The sequence below is a fragment of the Lepidochelys kempii genome, chromosome 21 (assembly GCF_965140265.1).
Source record: "Lepidochelys kempii isolate rLepKem1 chromosome 21, rLepKem1.hap2, whole genome shotgun sequence".
Lineage (NCBI taxonomy): Eukaryota > Metazoa > Chordata > Testudines > Cheloniidae > Lepidochelys > Lepidochelys kempii.
The window spans coordinates 13,558,448-13,576,704 of record NC_133276.1 but is presented as its reverse complement, the minus strand read 5'-3'; the positions used below and the strand labels follow the sequence as shown (position 1 = coordinate 13,576,704).

At 46.5% G+C, this 18,257-nt stretch overlaps 1 protein-coding gene across 3 annotated transcripts in view; it reads left to right on the top strand.

Annotated features, from left to right (window-relative positions):
• The window catches only part of AHCYL1 (adenosylhomocysteinase like 1), a 46,138-nt gene that overhangs the window by 11,421 nt on the left and 16,460 nt on the right, over positions 1 to 18,257 (top strand). For all 3 annotated transcript variants that reach the window (XM_073320235.1, XM_073320234.1, XM_073320236.1), the window contains exon 2: positions 17,694 to 17,805. In XM_073320235.1, coding sequence (XP_073176336.1) covers positions 17,694 to 17,805 — 112 coding nt within the window. The remainder of the gene's footprint in view (positions 1 to 17,693; positions 17,806 to 18,257) is intronic.

Below are 18,257 nucleotides of genomic sequence, written 5' to 3'. Positions count from 1 at the left end.
TATAGTGTGGCCGCAATCTTCCCATGTAAAACAACCTATTTGCCAATAATCTCCTAGATGCAGTTCCATGGGCTATTGTATTTCATCCTGTCATCAGGTGGAGGCAAGATAAAAATTGACTCCTAATGACCCCTTTTACTTAACTGACAGGAAAGTGGGCGGATTCATTCCCCAGCTGGTGGAGGAATTGCAGTGCATGGTTGGTGGTTCTTCAAGTATATGTCCCTATGGGTGCTCCCTTGTAGCATGTACGTGCGCCTGTGAGCTCTTGACTGGAGAATACAAAGCAGTGGCCATGGGCCTTCCCAGAGCAGCATCTTGTGCTCCCAAATGAATCATGAAATCATAGAAGATTAGGGTTGGAAGAGACCTCAGGAGGCCATCTAGTCCCACCCCCTGCTCAAAGCAGGACCAACACCAACTAAATCATCCCAGCCAAGGCTTTGTCAAGCCGGGTCTTAAAAACCTCTAAGGATGGAGATTCCACCACCTCCCTAGGGAACCCATTCCAGTGCTTCACCACCCTCCTAGTGAAATAGTGTTTCCTAATACCCAACCTAGATCTCCCCCATTGCAACTAGAGACCATGGCTCCTTGTTCTGTCATCTACCACCACTGAGAACAGCCGAGCTCCATCCTCTTTGGAAGGCTTCTATCAAATCCCCCCCACTCTTCACTTCTGCAGACTAAATAACCCCAGTTCCCTCAGCCTCTCCTCGTAAATCATGTGCCCCAGCCCTCTAATCATTTCTGTTGCCCTTCGCTGGACTCTCTCCAATTTGTCCACATCCCTTCTGTAATGGGGGGACCAAAACTGGACGCAGTACTCCAGGTGTGGCCTCACCAGTGTTGAATAGAGGGGAATAATCACTTCCCTCTATCTTCTGGCAATGCTCCTATTAATACAGTTCAATATGCCGAGAACACACTGTTGACTCCTGTCCAGCTTCTCATCCACTGTAATCCCCAGGTCCTTTTCTGCAGAACTGCTACTTAGCCAGTCAGTCCCCAGCCTGTAGCAGTGCATGGGATTCTTTCTTCCTATGTGCAGGACTCTGCATATAAGGAAGCATGGATCCACCACCACTCGGGTCCTTCTCAATCGCCTGCTTAAGCGGTTTATTTAGATCACTTAGGTCGGCTGCAGCAAGGAGCTTTGTTGCTGAAATTCTGTCTTGTGTGTAAAAAGAAAAGGAGTACTTGTGGCACCTTAGAGACTAACCAATTTATTTGAGCATAAGCTTTCGTGAGCTACAGCTCACTTCATCGAATGCGTGGTATCCCACTGACCTAAACAGGTACAAGAGCTGGTTCTGGGCGTGAGAGTCACAAACCAGAGGCGATTTGATCTGCTGAATTAAGTAGGTAAAGATGCTGATTTGTTCCTGTAAAGAGTGGATGCAGCCTTAAGAGATGGAAGATCTATTCTTCGTCCCATAGACAGAGGTGAATGGTGGGGAAACCTGCACATTGGATCCCAATGATGGAACTAGCTGGAGACTCTAGCCCTCCTGAGTGAGGAATAGCTGAATGAAGGGTAAGTCTAGTGTTTCAGAGCGGGTGTCTATCACAGTGTGGCCATGGGTTGCAGTCTGTCTGGAATAGTTTTATGACCAGTCAGGCTCATGCTCCTGGAGTTAAATGTAATTTTCCAGTCCCGATGAGTTGCACACAGATTGCACTGGGTATAAATGAGACCTCAGCTCTAGAACATACCCTCACCTTTGCCTGAACTCTGCACTGATGGTCTGCCAGCCAAGATGCAGTTTCAGCTTTCTCACCAGAGCAGTGCTCAAATGGTTAGGCCTGTCTGGATTTTAATCTCAGTGTAACACACACATTGAGGTTACGCTGCTTATCCCGATGCTGACAGGCTGCTGTGGAAGAGCCGCTTGCTTTTAAACTGGCACTTTGCTTGTCAGTGAACTTGTCTTTCTGCTGGTACCAATCACAGCAAATTGGCCAAAATCATGTCAGTTGTATGTTCTTCTTCGTCTTGGTCCCATTTCAGGCTGTTGATGTTGCAGAGTTTTGTTCTCCGTTTTTACGTTTGTTTTACAATTTTTACAGTTTTCGTGAGACAGGAAAAAGTACAAGGATATCATAACGCTCAATGTCCTTTATATCCTATAGGCTAAATAGTCATGTGAGGGCCATTGAAGTCTGCTTGGTATTGAAGCTCATACAGCTTTTTGTTCTGTTTATATACCCCAGGTACCATAGGGTCCTGGTCCATGACCTTATCACAATACATATAAGGCCTGAAAGGTTATGGTAAATAACTTGTACTTGTGTTTACCCTGTAAGACTCTCTGAAGAACTGGAGAACTAATAAGCTTATAACATCATGGATACCAGGGAAGTCCAGTCCCATTACTTAGGAAAGGAAGTGACTTAAATTGCACTGTTTAAAACTTTTTTTGTGTATGGTTCTGCGTATATAACTCAAACACCGAACCCAGCTGGGAGAAAAGTTATTTTGCTAAAGATTCAGCACATCTCCTCCCATCATCTAACTTTCTAGCCCATTCCTGGGTCTTCAAAAGAGAGACCTCCAGTTGATATGTTTGAAATCTCTAAAGAGTAATAAAAAATAATCAAGTGGAAAAGATCTCTTTGCAAATTCAAAGCGGCTTTTCAGCCTCATAACCAAAAAGGGCCCAGACTCTACGTATTTTTTTCCCTTTGCAGGTCACCTTTAAACACACTTCCTGCTCTGCTGCTGATCAGCATTACATTGCAGGTACCTTCCATGCTGCTGTCACCATTCAGCCTGTATAAGAAATATAGCAAACTTGGTGTGCAGCTGGTTTGGCAGCCTGAAGTAAATGATCCCCAAACAGTTCTAAATTAAATACTTAAAATTGCATTAATGCAACACTGATAAGACTTTACTGCCTCAAGGTAAAGATTCAACTATGATTGCTACAGAAAACTCAGCCCAACCCCCTGGGGTAATTGCAGGGCTCTGTATTGAGCCCTGGGGGCTGGGAGTCAGGAGACCAGACTGCTGCTCACCAGCGGTGTGACTTTGGCCTCCTAGCTTAACCTTGTGTTGACTCAGTATGCCCACTTGTGAAGTGTGTCCTGATGCGGTTGTATGCATGTGTGCAGTATTGTGTAAATGCTTTGGGGGAAACTAACACTGTGGTTGGAGAGCAAGTGTGAAATCTTCAGTTCAAAAGGCAGCTTTTATAAAAAGCTCTTAGCCCCTGACAGCTGGAGCTTAGCGTCAGCGCTTCCCTGGACCTCTCTGACAAGGGAGTTGCTACTGGAGTATGACACTAATGTAAGAATTGAGTAAAATTCCCAATTCTACAGTCCTCCTGGCTGTGTGTGTAGTATCCAAATACCATTATTTATTTAAAGTCACTTTGCTGTTAGTTTGTGGCATAATGGGTAACAGTTCCAAATGTGACTGTGTAAAGGTAGACATCTAAGGAGCTTCAGGATACTGAGCTCTCCTCACCCACTGACTTTGGTGGGTGGTGGTCTCTACTTCTGAAAAACGGACCCTTTATTTAGGGTTGGGCTCTTCCAAAGATCCAGAGGGAGGTAAGTGCCAAACTCACAAAATGCACACTTCACTCTCTTGGGTCTTGTTGACATTCAAAATTGCACTGGATTAACTTTAAATTCGTTTTAAAATGGATTTGGTTAGAAGTGGATGCTCTATAGGCCGAGTTTAAGTCAGATTAGGAGCTGGCCTACACAGCTGCACTAATTTAACTAAGGGCATGGCTACACTTGCAGATGTAGAGCGCTGGGCGTTAAACCAGCCTTTGGAGACCACAGCAGGGAAAACGCTGCCGTGTGTTTACACTGTCAGCTGCAAGCGCACTGGCGTGGCCACATTAGCAGCTCTTGCAACGCCACGAAGAGCAGTGCATTGTGGTAGCTATCCCAGTGTGCAAGTGGCTGCAATGTGCTTTTCAAATGGGCGGGAGGGTGGAGTGTGACAGGGAGTGTGTTGTGTATATATTGGGGGAGAGACTGTGTGTTTTGGGGGGTTGAGAGTGTGTCAGCAAGCTCTCTTGTAAGTTCAGACAGCAGCAGACCCTTCTCCCCTCTTCTCCTCCCCCACAACAGCAGCATTCCACAATCATGGTTTGCTTTGTCCCAGAGCAGATAAATAGCTGGCTCTCAGAAACGGAGCTTTGAAAGGGGATATCCTCATGCATGCAGCCGATTTTAAAACAATGAAGAGTGACCACCGGACTTCAGGGGATTATGGGACGTTTCCGGAGTCTGATCAGCACAGTAATGCAACACCTGGTCCACACTGATTCCCGGGCGTTTCAGTCGGGGCGCAGCAAGCTTTATGCTTCTCGTGGAGGTGGATTATCAGGAGCGCTCCAACTGCAGAGTCCGAGCGCTCTCTGTGCCTTGCCAATGTTGACACCTCAGGAATTAGGGCGCCTGGGGCTGCTTTAATACGCTCTAACTTGTAAGTGTAGCCAAACCCTAAATTGCTTTAAACTCTCACCTGCAGTTACAGCCTGTCTTTGAATATAGGCGAGGTCTCAGTCTCCTTTCACAATCCCAGCCTGGGCGTTTAACCTTCAGGCACGCTTTTAAAAATTGATCCCTATATGTATAATCTGTGCAATCTCCTGCTCTGAAATCCTTCCCAGAGTCCAAGGGCTGTATACTTTATCTCTCCTTTTGGTGGCAAAACTTTGCCTATGCTCCTTGAGAAATGAGTTACTTTGACCCTGAGGTTTTTATAAAACAGTAATTGTTATTGTTCCCAGTTACTATTTAACCATCAGACCCTTAAGATCACATTTATTTTATTTAATGTTGTGTTCCATTTATTATTCCCTTAACCACCTCTTCACACGTATCATTATATGATGATTGAAAACCAGAAGCTGTTTTTCACCCAATTAACCTTTGTAACTTGCCTGCTTCTTTCAAGAGCGTCTTAATCTCTGTTGGGTTTCAGATTCTTGTGAAAGCCTTTAACCCTCGTCTTGAAGCAGATGGAGACTTCTCTTTAATGCTCACTAGCACAGAAGCCCTTCCTTTCAATGAGGAACCCAGATAGACTTTAGGGTTTTATTTGCATTATCAGGAGCTTAGTACCCTTTAGTTCCTGGTTGGGTGTGGCTTGGATTCCCAAACTAGAGTCTGGCAGCTGGCCATAGAATCATAGAATATCAGGGTTGGAAGGGACCTCAGGAGGTCATCTAGTCCCACCCCCTGCTCAAAGCAGGACTGATCCCTAATTAAATTATCCCAGCCAGGGCTTTGTCAAGCCTGACCTTAAAAACTTCAAAGGAAGGAAATTCCACCACCTCCCTAGGTAATGCATTCCAGTGTTTCACCACCCTCCTAGTGAAAAAGTTTTTCCTAATATCCAACCTAAATCTCCCCCACTGCAACTTGAGACCATTACGCCTTGTTCTGTCATCTGCTACCACTGAGAACAGTCTAGATCCATCCTCTTTGGAACTCCCTTTCCGGTAGTTGAAAGCAGCTATCAAATCCCCCCTCCTTCTTCTCTTCCGTAGACTAAACATCCCCAGTTCCCTCAGCCTCTCCTCATAAGTCATGTGTTCCAGTACCCTAATCATTTTTGTTGCCCTTCGCTGGACTCGCTCCAATTTTTCCACATCCTTCTTGTAGTGTGGGGCCCAAAACTGGACACAGTACTCCAGATGAGGCCTCACCAGTGTAGAATAGAGGGGAAAGATCACGTCCCTCGATCTGCTGGCAATGCCCCTACTTATACATCCGAAAATGCCATTGGCCTTGGCAACAAGGGCACACTGTTGACTCATATCCAGCTTCTCGTCCACTGTAACCCCTAGGTCCTTTTCCGCAGAACTGCCAAGCTATTTGGTCCCTAGTCTGTAGCGGTGCATGGGATTCTTCCGTCCTAAGTGCAGGACTCTGCACTTGTCCTTGTTGAACCTCATCAGATTTCTATTGGCCCAATCCTCCAATTTGTCTAGGTCCCTCTGTATCCTATCCCTACCCTCCAGCGTATCTACCTCTCCTCCCAGTTTAGTGTCATCTGCAAACTTGCTGAGGGTGCAATCCACACGATCCTCCAGATCATTAATGAAGATATTGAACAAAACCGGCCCCAGGACTGACCCTTGGGGCACTCCGCTTGATACCGGCTGCCAACTAGACATGGAGCCATTGATCACTACCCACTGAGCCCGACAATCTAGCCAGTTTTCTGTCCACCTTATAGTCCATTCATCCAGCCCATACTTCTTTAACTTGCTGGCAAGAATACCATGGGAGACAGTGTCAACAGCTTTGCTAAAGTCAAGGAACAACACGTCCACTGCTTTCCCTTCATCCACAGAACCAGTTATCTTGTCATAGAAAGCAATTAGATTAGTCAGGCATGACTTGCCCTTGGTGAATCCATGCTGACTGTTCCTGATCACTTTCCTCTCCTCAAAGTGCTTCAGAATTGATTCCTTGAGGACCTGCTCCATGATTTTTCCAGGGACTGACGTGAGGCTGACTGGCCTGTAGTTCCCCAGATCCTCCTCCTTCCCTTTTTTAAAGATGGGCACTACATTAACCTTTTTCCAGTCGTCCGGGACTTCCCCCGATCGCCATGAGTTTTCAAAGATAATGGCCAATGGCTCTGCAATCACAGCCGCCAATTCCTTTAGCACTCTCGGATGCAACTCGTCCGGCCCCATGGACTTGTGCACGTCCAGCTTTTCTAAATAGTCCCGAACCACTTCTTTCTCCAGAGGGCTGGTCACCTCCTCCCCATGCTGTGCTGCCCAGTGCAGCAGTCTGGGAGCTGACCTTGGTTCATGAAGACAGAGGCAAAAAAAGCATTGAGTACATTAGCTTTTTCCACATCGTCTGTCACTAGGTTGCCTCCCTCATTCAGTAAGGGGCCCACACTTTCCTTGACTTTCTTCTTGTTGCTAACATACCTGTAGAAACCCTTCTTGTTACTCTTAACATCTCTTGCTAGCTGCAACTCCAGGTGTGATTTGGCCTTCCTGATATCACTCCTGCATGCCCGAGCAATATTTTTATACTCCTCCCTGGTCATTTGTCCAATCTTCCACTTCTTGTAAGCTTCTTTTTTGTATTTAAGATCAGCAAGGATTTCACTGTTAAGCCAAGCTGGTTGCCTGCCATATTTACTCTTCTTTCTACACATTGGGATGGTTTGTCCCTGTAACTTCAATAAGGATTCTTTAAAATACAGCCAGCTCTCCTGGACTCCTTTCCCCCTCATGATTCCTGCTCCTTAACCAATGCCATGTGTGCTACAGAAAGTAAGAAGGTCTCTGAGCAGCTTTTAGCTGCAGTGACACAAAATCAGAGCAAGGAGGCCTTGATGTTAAACACCTAGACCTACCAGTGTCTGAAATGGCAAGTGTGCCTCAGAATTAGCCCTGCTAGGGGTGGATCAGTAGAAGGCCCCAGACTGCAAAACTGCTAGGCAGAGTTGTCCTAGCTTTGGCTGTGATTTGTCTGAGCAGGGCATTCTCAGATACTTTTAAGGACTATCCAGATGAGCCCTTCAGGAGGTTGTGGGAAAACAGAACTGGGTAACCCCTAGCTCCACAACTAGGGCAGAGTGGGCCTAAGGGCACCGGCAAGCAGCTCAGTCTTTTGGCGAGAGAGGGAGAGTGGGTATGGCTCAGTGTGAACTGTCGGGAACGCTGCCCTGGCGCAGCACAAGCAATCTTTCATGTATTTGCCCCTTAACTTAACCAGCTTTGTGGTAGTTGGATGGCAGTGTCATCCATTCAGGGCTCCCGCTGAGACTGACAAAGGAGGGTCAGCTGCAGTTCCTGTTCCCAAGGCCCCAGAAAAGTCTGGAATAGGAAACTTACTAAATATCTGTGCCATGACGAGTTGCTGTTGAGGCTTCTCAGGGTGCTCCAGCCAGGTGAAGCTGCCAGCCCCCTCCATTCAGAGAACAGCAACTCTGAGGACTCTGTGACAAGTTATAGCTCTGTTTTTTCAGGATTGGGGAAGAAAGCAGTTGCTAAATTTTCATTGGTTTAAGCTAGCAATAGATACTTCCCAGCTGGCCCTACTCAGATGGTTTTTAATGAACTGCTTTCTGGAGAGAGAGAGAGAGAGAGAGAGTGTCCCCATTAGGATATGTAAGGGGTATTAGGACATGCCATAGGCAGGAATTACCTGAAGGACTAGACTCACCTGGGCAAGATGGATCAGTGGTAGGTGTGGGTCGTGAACATTACATAAGTAGAAAAGGACAGTAGGTGACTATGCACAGAGTGCCTGACGCATAGTATTTTAAGTGGACTCTCATTCGAAGTGGAGTTCGGATGATCTCAGATCTGCATCCTGAGAATTGGTTACTCTGGTATGCATAACGGTTTCATTGGAGGATGGAAGATGGCCACAAATTAACTTACTAGTCCGCTCCTGTTCTTGACCTAGAAAAAGAAGCTGCATGGCAGCCAAATTTCTGCCTGTCTGAGGATTCACCAGGCGCTTGTATGCCTGACATGAATAGTAACGTTCTTCCTTCGCTTCCTTTTTGTGGCTAGAGTTAATAAACATGATGATTTTCTTCTGAAAATACGTGAATTAAAACCATCACCGTTTAAAAGCTTCTGAACTCACAAGCACAGCGAGAGCCTGCTGCTTACGAGAAAACAATTCCAACCTCCCAGGAGGAAATAATCTTTCTGTAGAATAATTCATAACTGATGGTAGCAGTAGCATTTCAAGACAGTTTTCCAGGCCTCTTAAAATCAGTAACTGTAAATACGAATTACAGAATCAAAGCTGCAGTTTTCTAACCTTGCTGCTGGGCTTTGGGCCATAAAGAGGATGGATGCAGGTTGATACTGAGCTTTTTATTCTGATAAGTTTACAATCCTAGTCTCGGAATGAAAAAATAACCCGTAAAAGAACAGGTAGCATCAGGGCATCATGGACGTGACCTGCAGAGCAAAGCGTGCAACCAATAGTCCCCAGATCCACCAAGCTATTGCTAGGGCAAGTGGATTAAATCAAGGAACACAGTGCTCACAGTTGTGTCCTGATCTCTCTGTTGCTGGGTTTCTGCAGCCCCCTGGGGCAGCAGTTGCATTGTTCTCTCAAGCAAGTGGCGAAGGTGCCTAATTCACTGGCAATGCCAGAGTCCTGGAAGGACATGCACACCCATTTTCTCCTGGGTGGCGATGTCGATCTGCTGCTGCGTGTTGCGAGTCTGTGTGTGTGTACTCTTGGTGTGATTAGTCTGACAAACGATTACAGAGGAAGTTTTTGAGATTTTGAGATTGATGGCATTTTCTCAGCTGGCAAATAGAAAAAACACCCTTTTTTAAAATCTCCCAGCCACACTAAAGCAGCCTGGAATGTGACAGATGAGCAGGGTTCTTTCTGGTTAGCATATTATCACCAGTAATAAACCTACTGATAGCCAAATTTCTTCCATAGGCGTTGGCTTTACCAGGCAAATGCGCTTTTTATCACATGGTAACATCCTAATGTAGCCAAAGCAGTATTAGTTTTCCTGTGTTAGCAAGTCGAGGTTTGCCCTGGGGCCTCTCTAGAGTTTACCTCAGCCAGCCAACAGATGTAAAAACTAAAAACCCTTGTCCAAACACTGAATTCCCCTCTTGTTAAATTGTCATTGGACACTTGCTGGATATTTTCCCCCATTCCAGTCATTGAAATTGCTGTAGATGCACTTTTCCCCCAGTATGGAACTCACTCAAACTTGCTAGATACTAGTAATTGAAGGTACCTTTCCCTGCAATTGGTGCTTTGGGATTGGTTTGTATTTTCCCTTAAGCTCCAGTTCATTCTGGGAGACCGGGCACTGGGTCTGGTTTCTGGGGGCATTTATAAGAACCATATGTATAAAATTAGATTTGTACAGAAGTTACATGCAGCAGCTCAAATGTAGCCCACTGTTCCAGGAAAGGTCATTTAATTGCCTAAACACATTCATAATCTCAGAGAACTGTAGAACCCCCACTATGTTTCAGGGACAAAATCCAGATGGCTTGTCATCCCATGCAGAGTGACTATGTTGCTGGAAGAATTGGCGGGTGTAGGTCTGATGAGTTGCTGGTTGATTTGAGCAGCCAGGTAAAACTGCCAAAGAAACTTACCAGCCAGGTATAGAACCTACTTGCCTGCCTTTTGCCATGCTCATGAAAAACTAAGGACATTTTTACATATCTGTCTGATCAAGATTTGCCATGAGTGAATACAGCACTAGATTAGGCTGTGGCCTACCCGTGAAGACTGTGGGCTATCCATCAGTGAAGAAGCAGTTAACGCAGTAAGACTGTAGTGTGGCATTGAGGTTGGTCTGTAACACAGCTGCACAATGACCGAGAATGGAAGTATCTAATAGCATAGCTGACCTGCGTTTCCAGCATTAGTTTCAAATGGCTAGGTGAGAACGGGGGTCATTTTGACCTTTCAGTCTTTCTCAAGACACAGCACTATATCTGGAGAGGTCAGAATGTCTTTGTCTTCTGTCCTCCTGCCATAGACTGAAGAAAATTAAATACTGTTTGCATTGTTGCACTTAGGCATAGCTGGAAAGTATTGGAACTGCTTGAAATACAGTGGAACTGCACTACGTCTCGCTGATTGCAAGGAATTGTACCTTTCAGTTATTGACAAGTGTAATTAAAATCAAGGCCCCAATCCTGCACTTGAGGTGTACCTATGCTCGTCAGGGCCGATACACTTTGTTCAGTGCTTGATACTAGACTTCTAAATATATTGTGGCAGATTTAAAGGTTGACAGATGAGAATCTTTCTTGTTAGAAGCACCTCCCTGAAAGAACTGAGCTTGGTGCGGTCCAGTGGATCGATCACTGGAGTGGACCTGGGTTCTAATCCTGACTTGTCCAAGGTCACCCAGCAAGATAGTGGCCAAGTTGCTTCCCCTCTCTGTGCCTCAGTTTCTCAATTTGTAAAAAGAAGGCCTTGCTGACCTTCCTTTGTAAAGTCCTTTGAGCTGTAGTCACAGAAAGCTCTGTGTAAAAGCTAAGTATTGCGTTGTTCTGCCTACTTAGTATTGACGTGCTGGGATTAAAAATATTTTCCTTGCTATTAAATGCTGTGCTCCACCCAGTCGGAAAAGCCACTTCCAGCAGAGTGAGAAGTTTGGGTTCCAATAAAAGACATTTTAAAGATTGCTTTTGGCCTTGGGAGCCCAGAGCTGCCTGTATTCACAATGAAAAGGTGGGGAGCCGTACTTTCCAGGCCTCTCTGGGAAGAACCAGACTAGCTGGCTTGTGAGCCTTACCAGCAAACCTAGCCCATCCAAAGGAGACGGCTTGGGTGGCTGCATGCCACAGCAGTGCGGTGCAGGAGATACTCTGCACACTCAGTATGTAATTGGAGTTTGAGAGATTACAAAGAGGATTTTCCCCTTAATGCCAGCTAGAGATCCCGGCACATGAACAAGTAGGATGGCTGGAATTAACTGGAGGACATCACTGAGTGTGCAGTCAGACCTGGCTCTTACCCTGGCTTGGGTAAACTCGCCTCCCCAGCCCCCTTCTCAGCCAGTCAGGAAACTCCCTGTTAGTTTGTTGCAGACGGGGTTTGAAGAGGGTTTAAGGCTGGAATAATTCATTTGATTAGTAAGCTGCTTGCAATGTTTGATAATATTTTTAGACAGGGCAGATTTTGCTAAGCTGCAGAGTTCAGATGAGCTCCGTTAAAGCCGGCCCAGGGATTACTGTGGTTAATTCAGCACTTGGTTTCTTTAGCAACCGATTTCTCTGGATCCAAACTCGCCTTTTTAGAACTGAAAAATCTTGGTGCAAATGCCAAGACAGGAACCCTTTTGAGAATGAAAATGGCATTTGCCTACAACAGGGGTTGGCAACGTTTCAGAAGTGGTGTGCCGAGTCTTCATTTATTCACTCTAATTTAAGGTTTTGCGTGCCAGTAACACATTTTAACGTTTTTAGAAGGTCTCTTTCTATAAGTGTATACTATATAACTAAACTATTGTTGTATGCAAAGTACATAAGGTTTTAAAAATGTTTAAGAAACTTCATTTAAAATTAAATTAAAATGCAGAGTCCCCCGGACCGGTGGCCAGGACCCGGGCAGTGTGAGTGCCACGGAAAATCAGCTTGCATGCCACAGGCTGCCTACTCCTGGCCTACAACATGATGCAAAGGAACTGCCAGTGGAGGCAGCATTAGGATTGGGAAAAGGGGGTTGGGTGTACTGGTGGGGATTATCCATGCAGCATTGGTGACTGCAAAGAAGCTGTGTGGGTTAGTGATAGACCATCATGTAACCCAGGGGTCGGCAACCTATGGCACGTGAGCCAGTTTTTAATGGCACGCTGCTGTCTGCCAGACCTGGCAGACATACACAACATTACTGACATAATGGGCAGACCTGGGCAGACAGCAGCGTGCCACTAAAAATCCTGCCCGGCCCACTCTTTTCCGCCCACTGCTCTCTCCTTGCAGGGCAGGCAAGCTTCCCCCTTCCCCGCCTGTTCCCCCAGCGGGCTGGGTTCCTGCCCCTCCTTCTCTCCCTCCCTGCAGCTGATCAGCTGGTGACCCTTGCTGCAGAGGGGGAGAGGTAAAAGTGGAGCCGCAGCGTGCTCTCTGCTCCGGGGACCTTGGGGAAGGGGCTGGAATCAGGGCATATCCCCTCCAGCCCCCTGCCATGAGCCGCTCAGGTCAGGGGGCTGGGAGACCCCCACGATGCCAGCCCACACCCCCTGCCCTGACCCCTGCACCCCCCCCACACCCCAGGCCCATGCCCTGACCCCTGCACCCCCCCCACAACCCCAGCCCTGACTCCTGCACCCCCCACACATACCCACCCACCCCCGCCCTGACTCCTGCACCCCCCCACATACCCAGCTGCCCCACGCCTCATGCTCTGACTCTTACACCCTCCACATCCCCACCCCCACCCTGAACACCAAACGGGAGCTCCTGCACACACACACAGCCCCACCCATTCCCACCTGCACTCCTCGCACCAAATGGGAGCTGCCCAGGTAAGCGCTCCACACTCAAACCTCCTGCCCCAACCCTGAGCCCCCTCCCTCATTCTAGCTCCTGGCCAGACCCTGCACCCCAACCCCCAGCCCTCTTCTCAGCACACTCCCATCCTCATCTCAGCTCACTGTCGGTCTGGGGTTCTGGCTGCCTGCCCCTTGCCAGCCGGGGTCCTAGCCTCAGGCCCCGCTCAGCCCGCTGCCGGCCTAGGTGAATGGAACCCCGGGCCGGCAGTGGGCTGAGCGGGCCAGCGGCGTAAGATCAGCATTCTAATTTAATTTTAAATGAAGCTTCTTAAACATTTTGAAAACCTTGTTTACATACGACAATAGTTTAGTTATATAATGTATAGACTTACAGAGAGAGACTTTCTAAAAAACGTTAAAATGTATGACTGGCACGCAAAACCTTAAATTAAAGTGAATAAATGAAGACTCGGCACACCACTTCTGAAAGGTTGCCGACCCCTGATGTAACCTCTCCTGCTTCTGGTCAAATACTGAACAAGCTTTTTTCAAGAGAATATTCCTACAGAGGGGGGTTTAATTTGAAATCACCCTTGGATGAGAAAGAGGCTTTTCCCATGACTCTCTTGATGACCATGCCATAGTTACAGTGAACTTGGATGATTCTGGGGATAAGAGCTTTAGAAGCAATGGTCCAAGCATATGCCAGGCACTGACTGACAAAATTAAGCAGTTACCTCCTCTTCTCACAAAGTACATGTATATGCTTTTCTCCTCCCATGTTCCCAGCCCTGAAAGCCTCTCCTGCCTTTAACTCGGTCTAAGAAAATTCTCAAACTAACATTTTAAGCTGTTTTAATGTCTGCAGCTGCTTTGGGGGCACTCCCCTCCCATCTTGGTTTTAAATTCTTGGAGGAAGTGGGAGCTTGCATTTTTAAAGCTGCTAATCTTTCTCCGTAAAGTTATGTCAGTAATGTTGTGTATGAGTTTCCCCTCCAATCAGCTTGAAAAACCCCACACCTTCTTTGAGGAAGATTGTTGCAGGCAACAGGCCATGAACAGAGTCCAACAAACTGTTCCTGGATTGAAAATTTAGTGCATTCTTTAACATCTGATTGTCAGCCTGCCAACTCCTGATCTGCACACAGAGTACACTAATTCTACCTGTTTGTTCTTTATCTGTCAGTAACCAAATATTCTAGGACGTTGTTGTGATGGCCTCTTTATTATTTTCCACCTAAAATAAATCAGTGTAAAATAACTGCAATAGCAAACTGTGTAAACTATATTTAACCACTCCCGTAAACCAAATTCATCCTACTGCACGCAAGTCACATGATGTCTGCTGGGAAATCCAGACTCGAGGACATACCAAACTGCAACAATCCTGATAAGGAAGAGCAAGCTAAAAAGAGTTACTTTCTGCAATCACAGCTTTAAAACATACGGCCTTCTTGGTTGCGTCTAAGATTGTTTTAATCTGCTTTTAGTGCAAGTGGTTGTGCTCTGGTTTCTGGATGCCAGTACGACTGTTTCACTAGCCTGAGGGTTCCTTAAAAGTTAGCACTCATTATGAAGAGCAGTGTCAAGGTAACTTACAAGAACATGGCACAGAAGTTTGAAATGGCTATTATTAGAGCCCTGTATGGATACAAAATTTGTTTCTGCATCTGATCCGCAGATATCCGCAGATTTGCAGGGCTTTAGATATAAAATTTGGTTCCTCGTTCATCCATGATCTGCAAAAGTGGTCCACGGATTTGCAGGGCTCGAGCTATTACTTTGCCTTGAGCCCTTGTCCGTTATGAACAAATGGAGGTGGTACAGACTTCGTGTGGTAAATGTAAGCCCTATCTACTAGCCTGAAAGCCCTGGCTGTGAGAAAAACCACCATGCTGAATAGATGAAGTGAGCTGTAGCTCGCGAAAGCGTATGCTCTAATAAATTGGTTAGTCTCTAAGGTGCCACAAGTCCTCCTGTTCTTTTTACTGTAATGAGAGTGATCACTTAAGGTGAGCTATTACCAGCAGGAGAGCGGGGGGGGAGGGGGGAAACCTTTTTTAGTGATAATCACTCTTGTAACTGTGTATGGTAACGCCCATTGTTTCATGGTGGCACATAAATTGCTCAAGTGTCTCCTATATGACTGTGACAGTGCAGATTGGTCAATCTGAGGTACGTATCTGTCCCCCGTCACTGTACTGCCTCACACTTTTATTTATTTTATATCACTTAACCTCTCTGCCTCAGTTCCCCGTCTGTAAAGTAGTGATAATAGCAGTGCTGTGCTGCACAGAGGGTTGGGAGGGTAAATACATGAATGACTGAGAGGCATTTAGGTACTACTGTGATGGGGGCAGATAAATACATATTAGATATTTATCCTTACAACACCCCTCTGAGGTATGGCTGTGCGGTTATCCCATTTTGTACAGATGGGGGATCTGAGGCATATGGAGAGTGAGTGACTTGCCTAAGCGCACCCAGGAAATATGTGGCAGAGCAGGGAATTGCACACACATCTCCCAAGTTCCAGGGTAGCATCTTTCCCACTGGATCATCCTCCCTCTCTTGGCTGATGGGTTTCAGTCTGCGTTCTAGCTGCTATTAGGGGATTGAGACAGTGTTTGTTACAAATGATCTATAAGGTCGTTTAATTGTTCTGATCACATCTCTTAAGCCGGGAAAACAAAAGCCTTGCAGGTGTTTGTCCTTGTTATGCTCTTCTTGTATTCCCACTTACTGAGAGTGGGATGTTCAGATATATTGAGTCAGATTAAAACCTTTTCCAACCAGCCCTCCCCAGGGGAAGTCCCTTCGTGTTGGCCCTGGTACAAACACTTCAGCTGCAACTCCTCTCCACACAACTTTGCAACAACATGCACCCTTGCTACTATTTATCTTAGCTAATGCTGTTCTGTTCAGATTCTTATACCATGCCCATCACCGGGGTTTCTGAGCACCTAAGATGCTCATCCCCTTGGAATCTGGCTGCGAACAGGCCAAGATTGTTGCTCCGTTTTTAGCCGTGCTTCCTGCAGGACTTCTCTGGTTGCAGCAGTACAGCTGACTGACTGTGATAGTGTTACTCCCATTGTGTATTTGGGCTCAGTGGGTGGACAGGTTCTCCATGGGGTGGGTCACCTTGGATGAAGCATTTGTTCCTCCCCTCCCCTGAGGTCCATCGCAGTTTGTACCTCCCTGTTCTGAAAGCATCCAAGGAAGCTTTTGGTTTTAATGGTTTTGCAGGTCTAGTTTGCTGTGTAGAACCCCCCTGTTACTACCTGTCTCAACTTCTTAATTGTCTCTTCAGGACTGTCTTCTAACTGTGCTGCGCCCTGGCTCAGTGGGGGGCTCTGTTAATCTGCACTCCTCAGGATGATATTTCATCCCTGCTAAGAGGTACAATTAAGTCACATGCCTCATAATCAATGACGGGGTCAAACAGGACCAGGGGATGCTTTGGGGGGTTTATCATCATATATGGGATTCTGCTTTTGCACCCTATAAAAGTGGAGTATAAACCATATTTACTGGCTTTTCAAAGCCAGTTTTATTTCCCGTTTAAAGAGGTTCTGAGGAAGAGGTTTTCAAATACTGTGCCCAAAACTTGCACTTGTTTCCCTTTCACGTCTTTCTTGCTCTGTACCTTGAGGTGATAAAGATTTTCTCACTCTGATCATACAGTATGTTCAAAAAACTGAATTCTGAAGCAGCTTGGGACTAACCCTGGCACTTTCGTTCTCCTCTCAGGCCCTACATACTAGGATTTTGTGAGCTAGCGGGCGATACAGTCCTGAACTGAGTCTCGCTGCTGGATGAAGTGGAAGCAGAGGCCAGCTAAGAGCTCTGATTACAATTGAAACATCTGTAATAATAGCAGAGGAAACTGAACATTCATACGATGTCAACTGCTTTTTGTTGAAATGTTCTTACTTTTCAGCTTTTACCCTAGTGTGCCAGGTCCTCCTTCAATGTCATTTTTGGGATTGCAGTGTTTCTAGTCCACAGGATGCTTCTTCCCTTCTGGGGTCAATGTCTTTTGAGGCCCCGTTCACGCAGATCCAGCTAGTATCTCCCTACTACCCTGACTTTTTTGCCATTGCATCTTCACTTGCTACTCAGTCTAACCAAATCGGTGCTCAGTGTGAAGCTTCAGTTTCAATGCGTAATCTGCTGTAAGAGTGACACCTGTGCATTTGTTGCCGGCAGGTTTGCCGATAAGGGATGATCACCCAGTGTTCTGTGGTTTAAGGGTTACTCTAATCATTCTCGGCTTGTGTCTCAGGGAGCCTGGGAAGGGTTAAAGCAGATGTTTCAAGGTTTGCAGGGAAGTATGCTGGATCCTTGCTTAACCTGTTTCAGAGTGGCAGCCGTGTTAGTCTGTATCCGCAAAAAGAACAGGAGGACTTGTGGCGCCTTAGAGACTAACCAATTTATTTGAGCATCAGCTTTCGTGAGCTACAGCTCACTTCATTGGGTGTAACTTGGGGTGACTAATCTGCATTAACCTGCTGCTGACCGAGATGACTGAAGAGAGAATAGCCATTATTGAGCAAAGTGTAACTTCGGTTCCTAGGGAGGCAGAGCTGTTAGCTCTGGTAAGGGAACATTGTGTAATGCTCGCTTGTTACTGCAGCAGTAGGGACAGAGAAGGGAGCCCAGGGGCAGAGCAGAATGAGTCACTAGAGCGTTTCCTGCGAATTTCTGCTGTTAACTCTTACTCCTTTGCACTTCTCAGCAAATCCAGTTTGCGGATGACATGCAGGAGTTCAGCAAGTTCCCAACCAAGACTGGCCGCAGGTCCTTGTCTCGCTCCATCTCGCAATCTTCCACTGACAGCTACAGCTCTGGTAAGTGTGGGCCTAGCCCCACTCTGGTTTCCATGCTACAGTCCCTCCCATCTGGAATTGGAAGCACTCAGCAGAGCTGGGGATGTGGTGCAGTATGTGAATAATTGTGGGGATTGCCTCCAGCTTGCATACTGGTCAAATTCCTTCACTAAGCCAGAGAGGCTTTTGTCTTGCCGAGGCTCCTCTTCCCCAGGTGACTGCTGACTGCTGGTGCTCTAAAGCCTGTGCTAACGCCTGAAACTGACAGGTCTGTCCTTATTTTGTTACATCCTGAACACTTTGAGTGGCCCGTACCTTCGCTGTTGGAGTGGGCTTTGCAATGAAACCAGACATCCTGAAAACAAGAACATTTCTCTCGTCTAACATGCAATTAAAGCCAATCTGTTGCTGGGTGAGACACTTTATGGGCTTCCTTCTCACAACTCAGAACAACCCCTTTACAATTGTTTTGA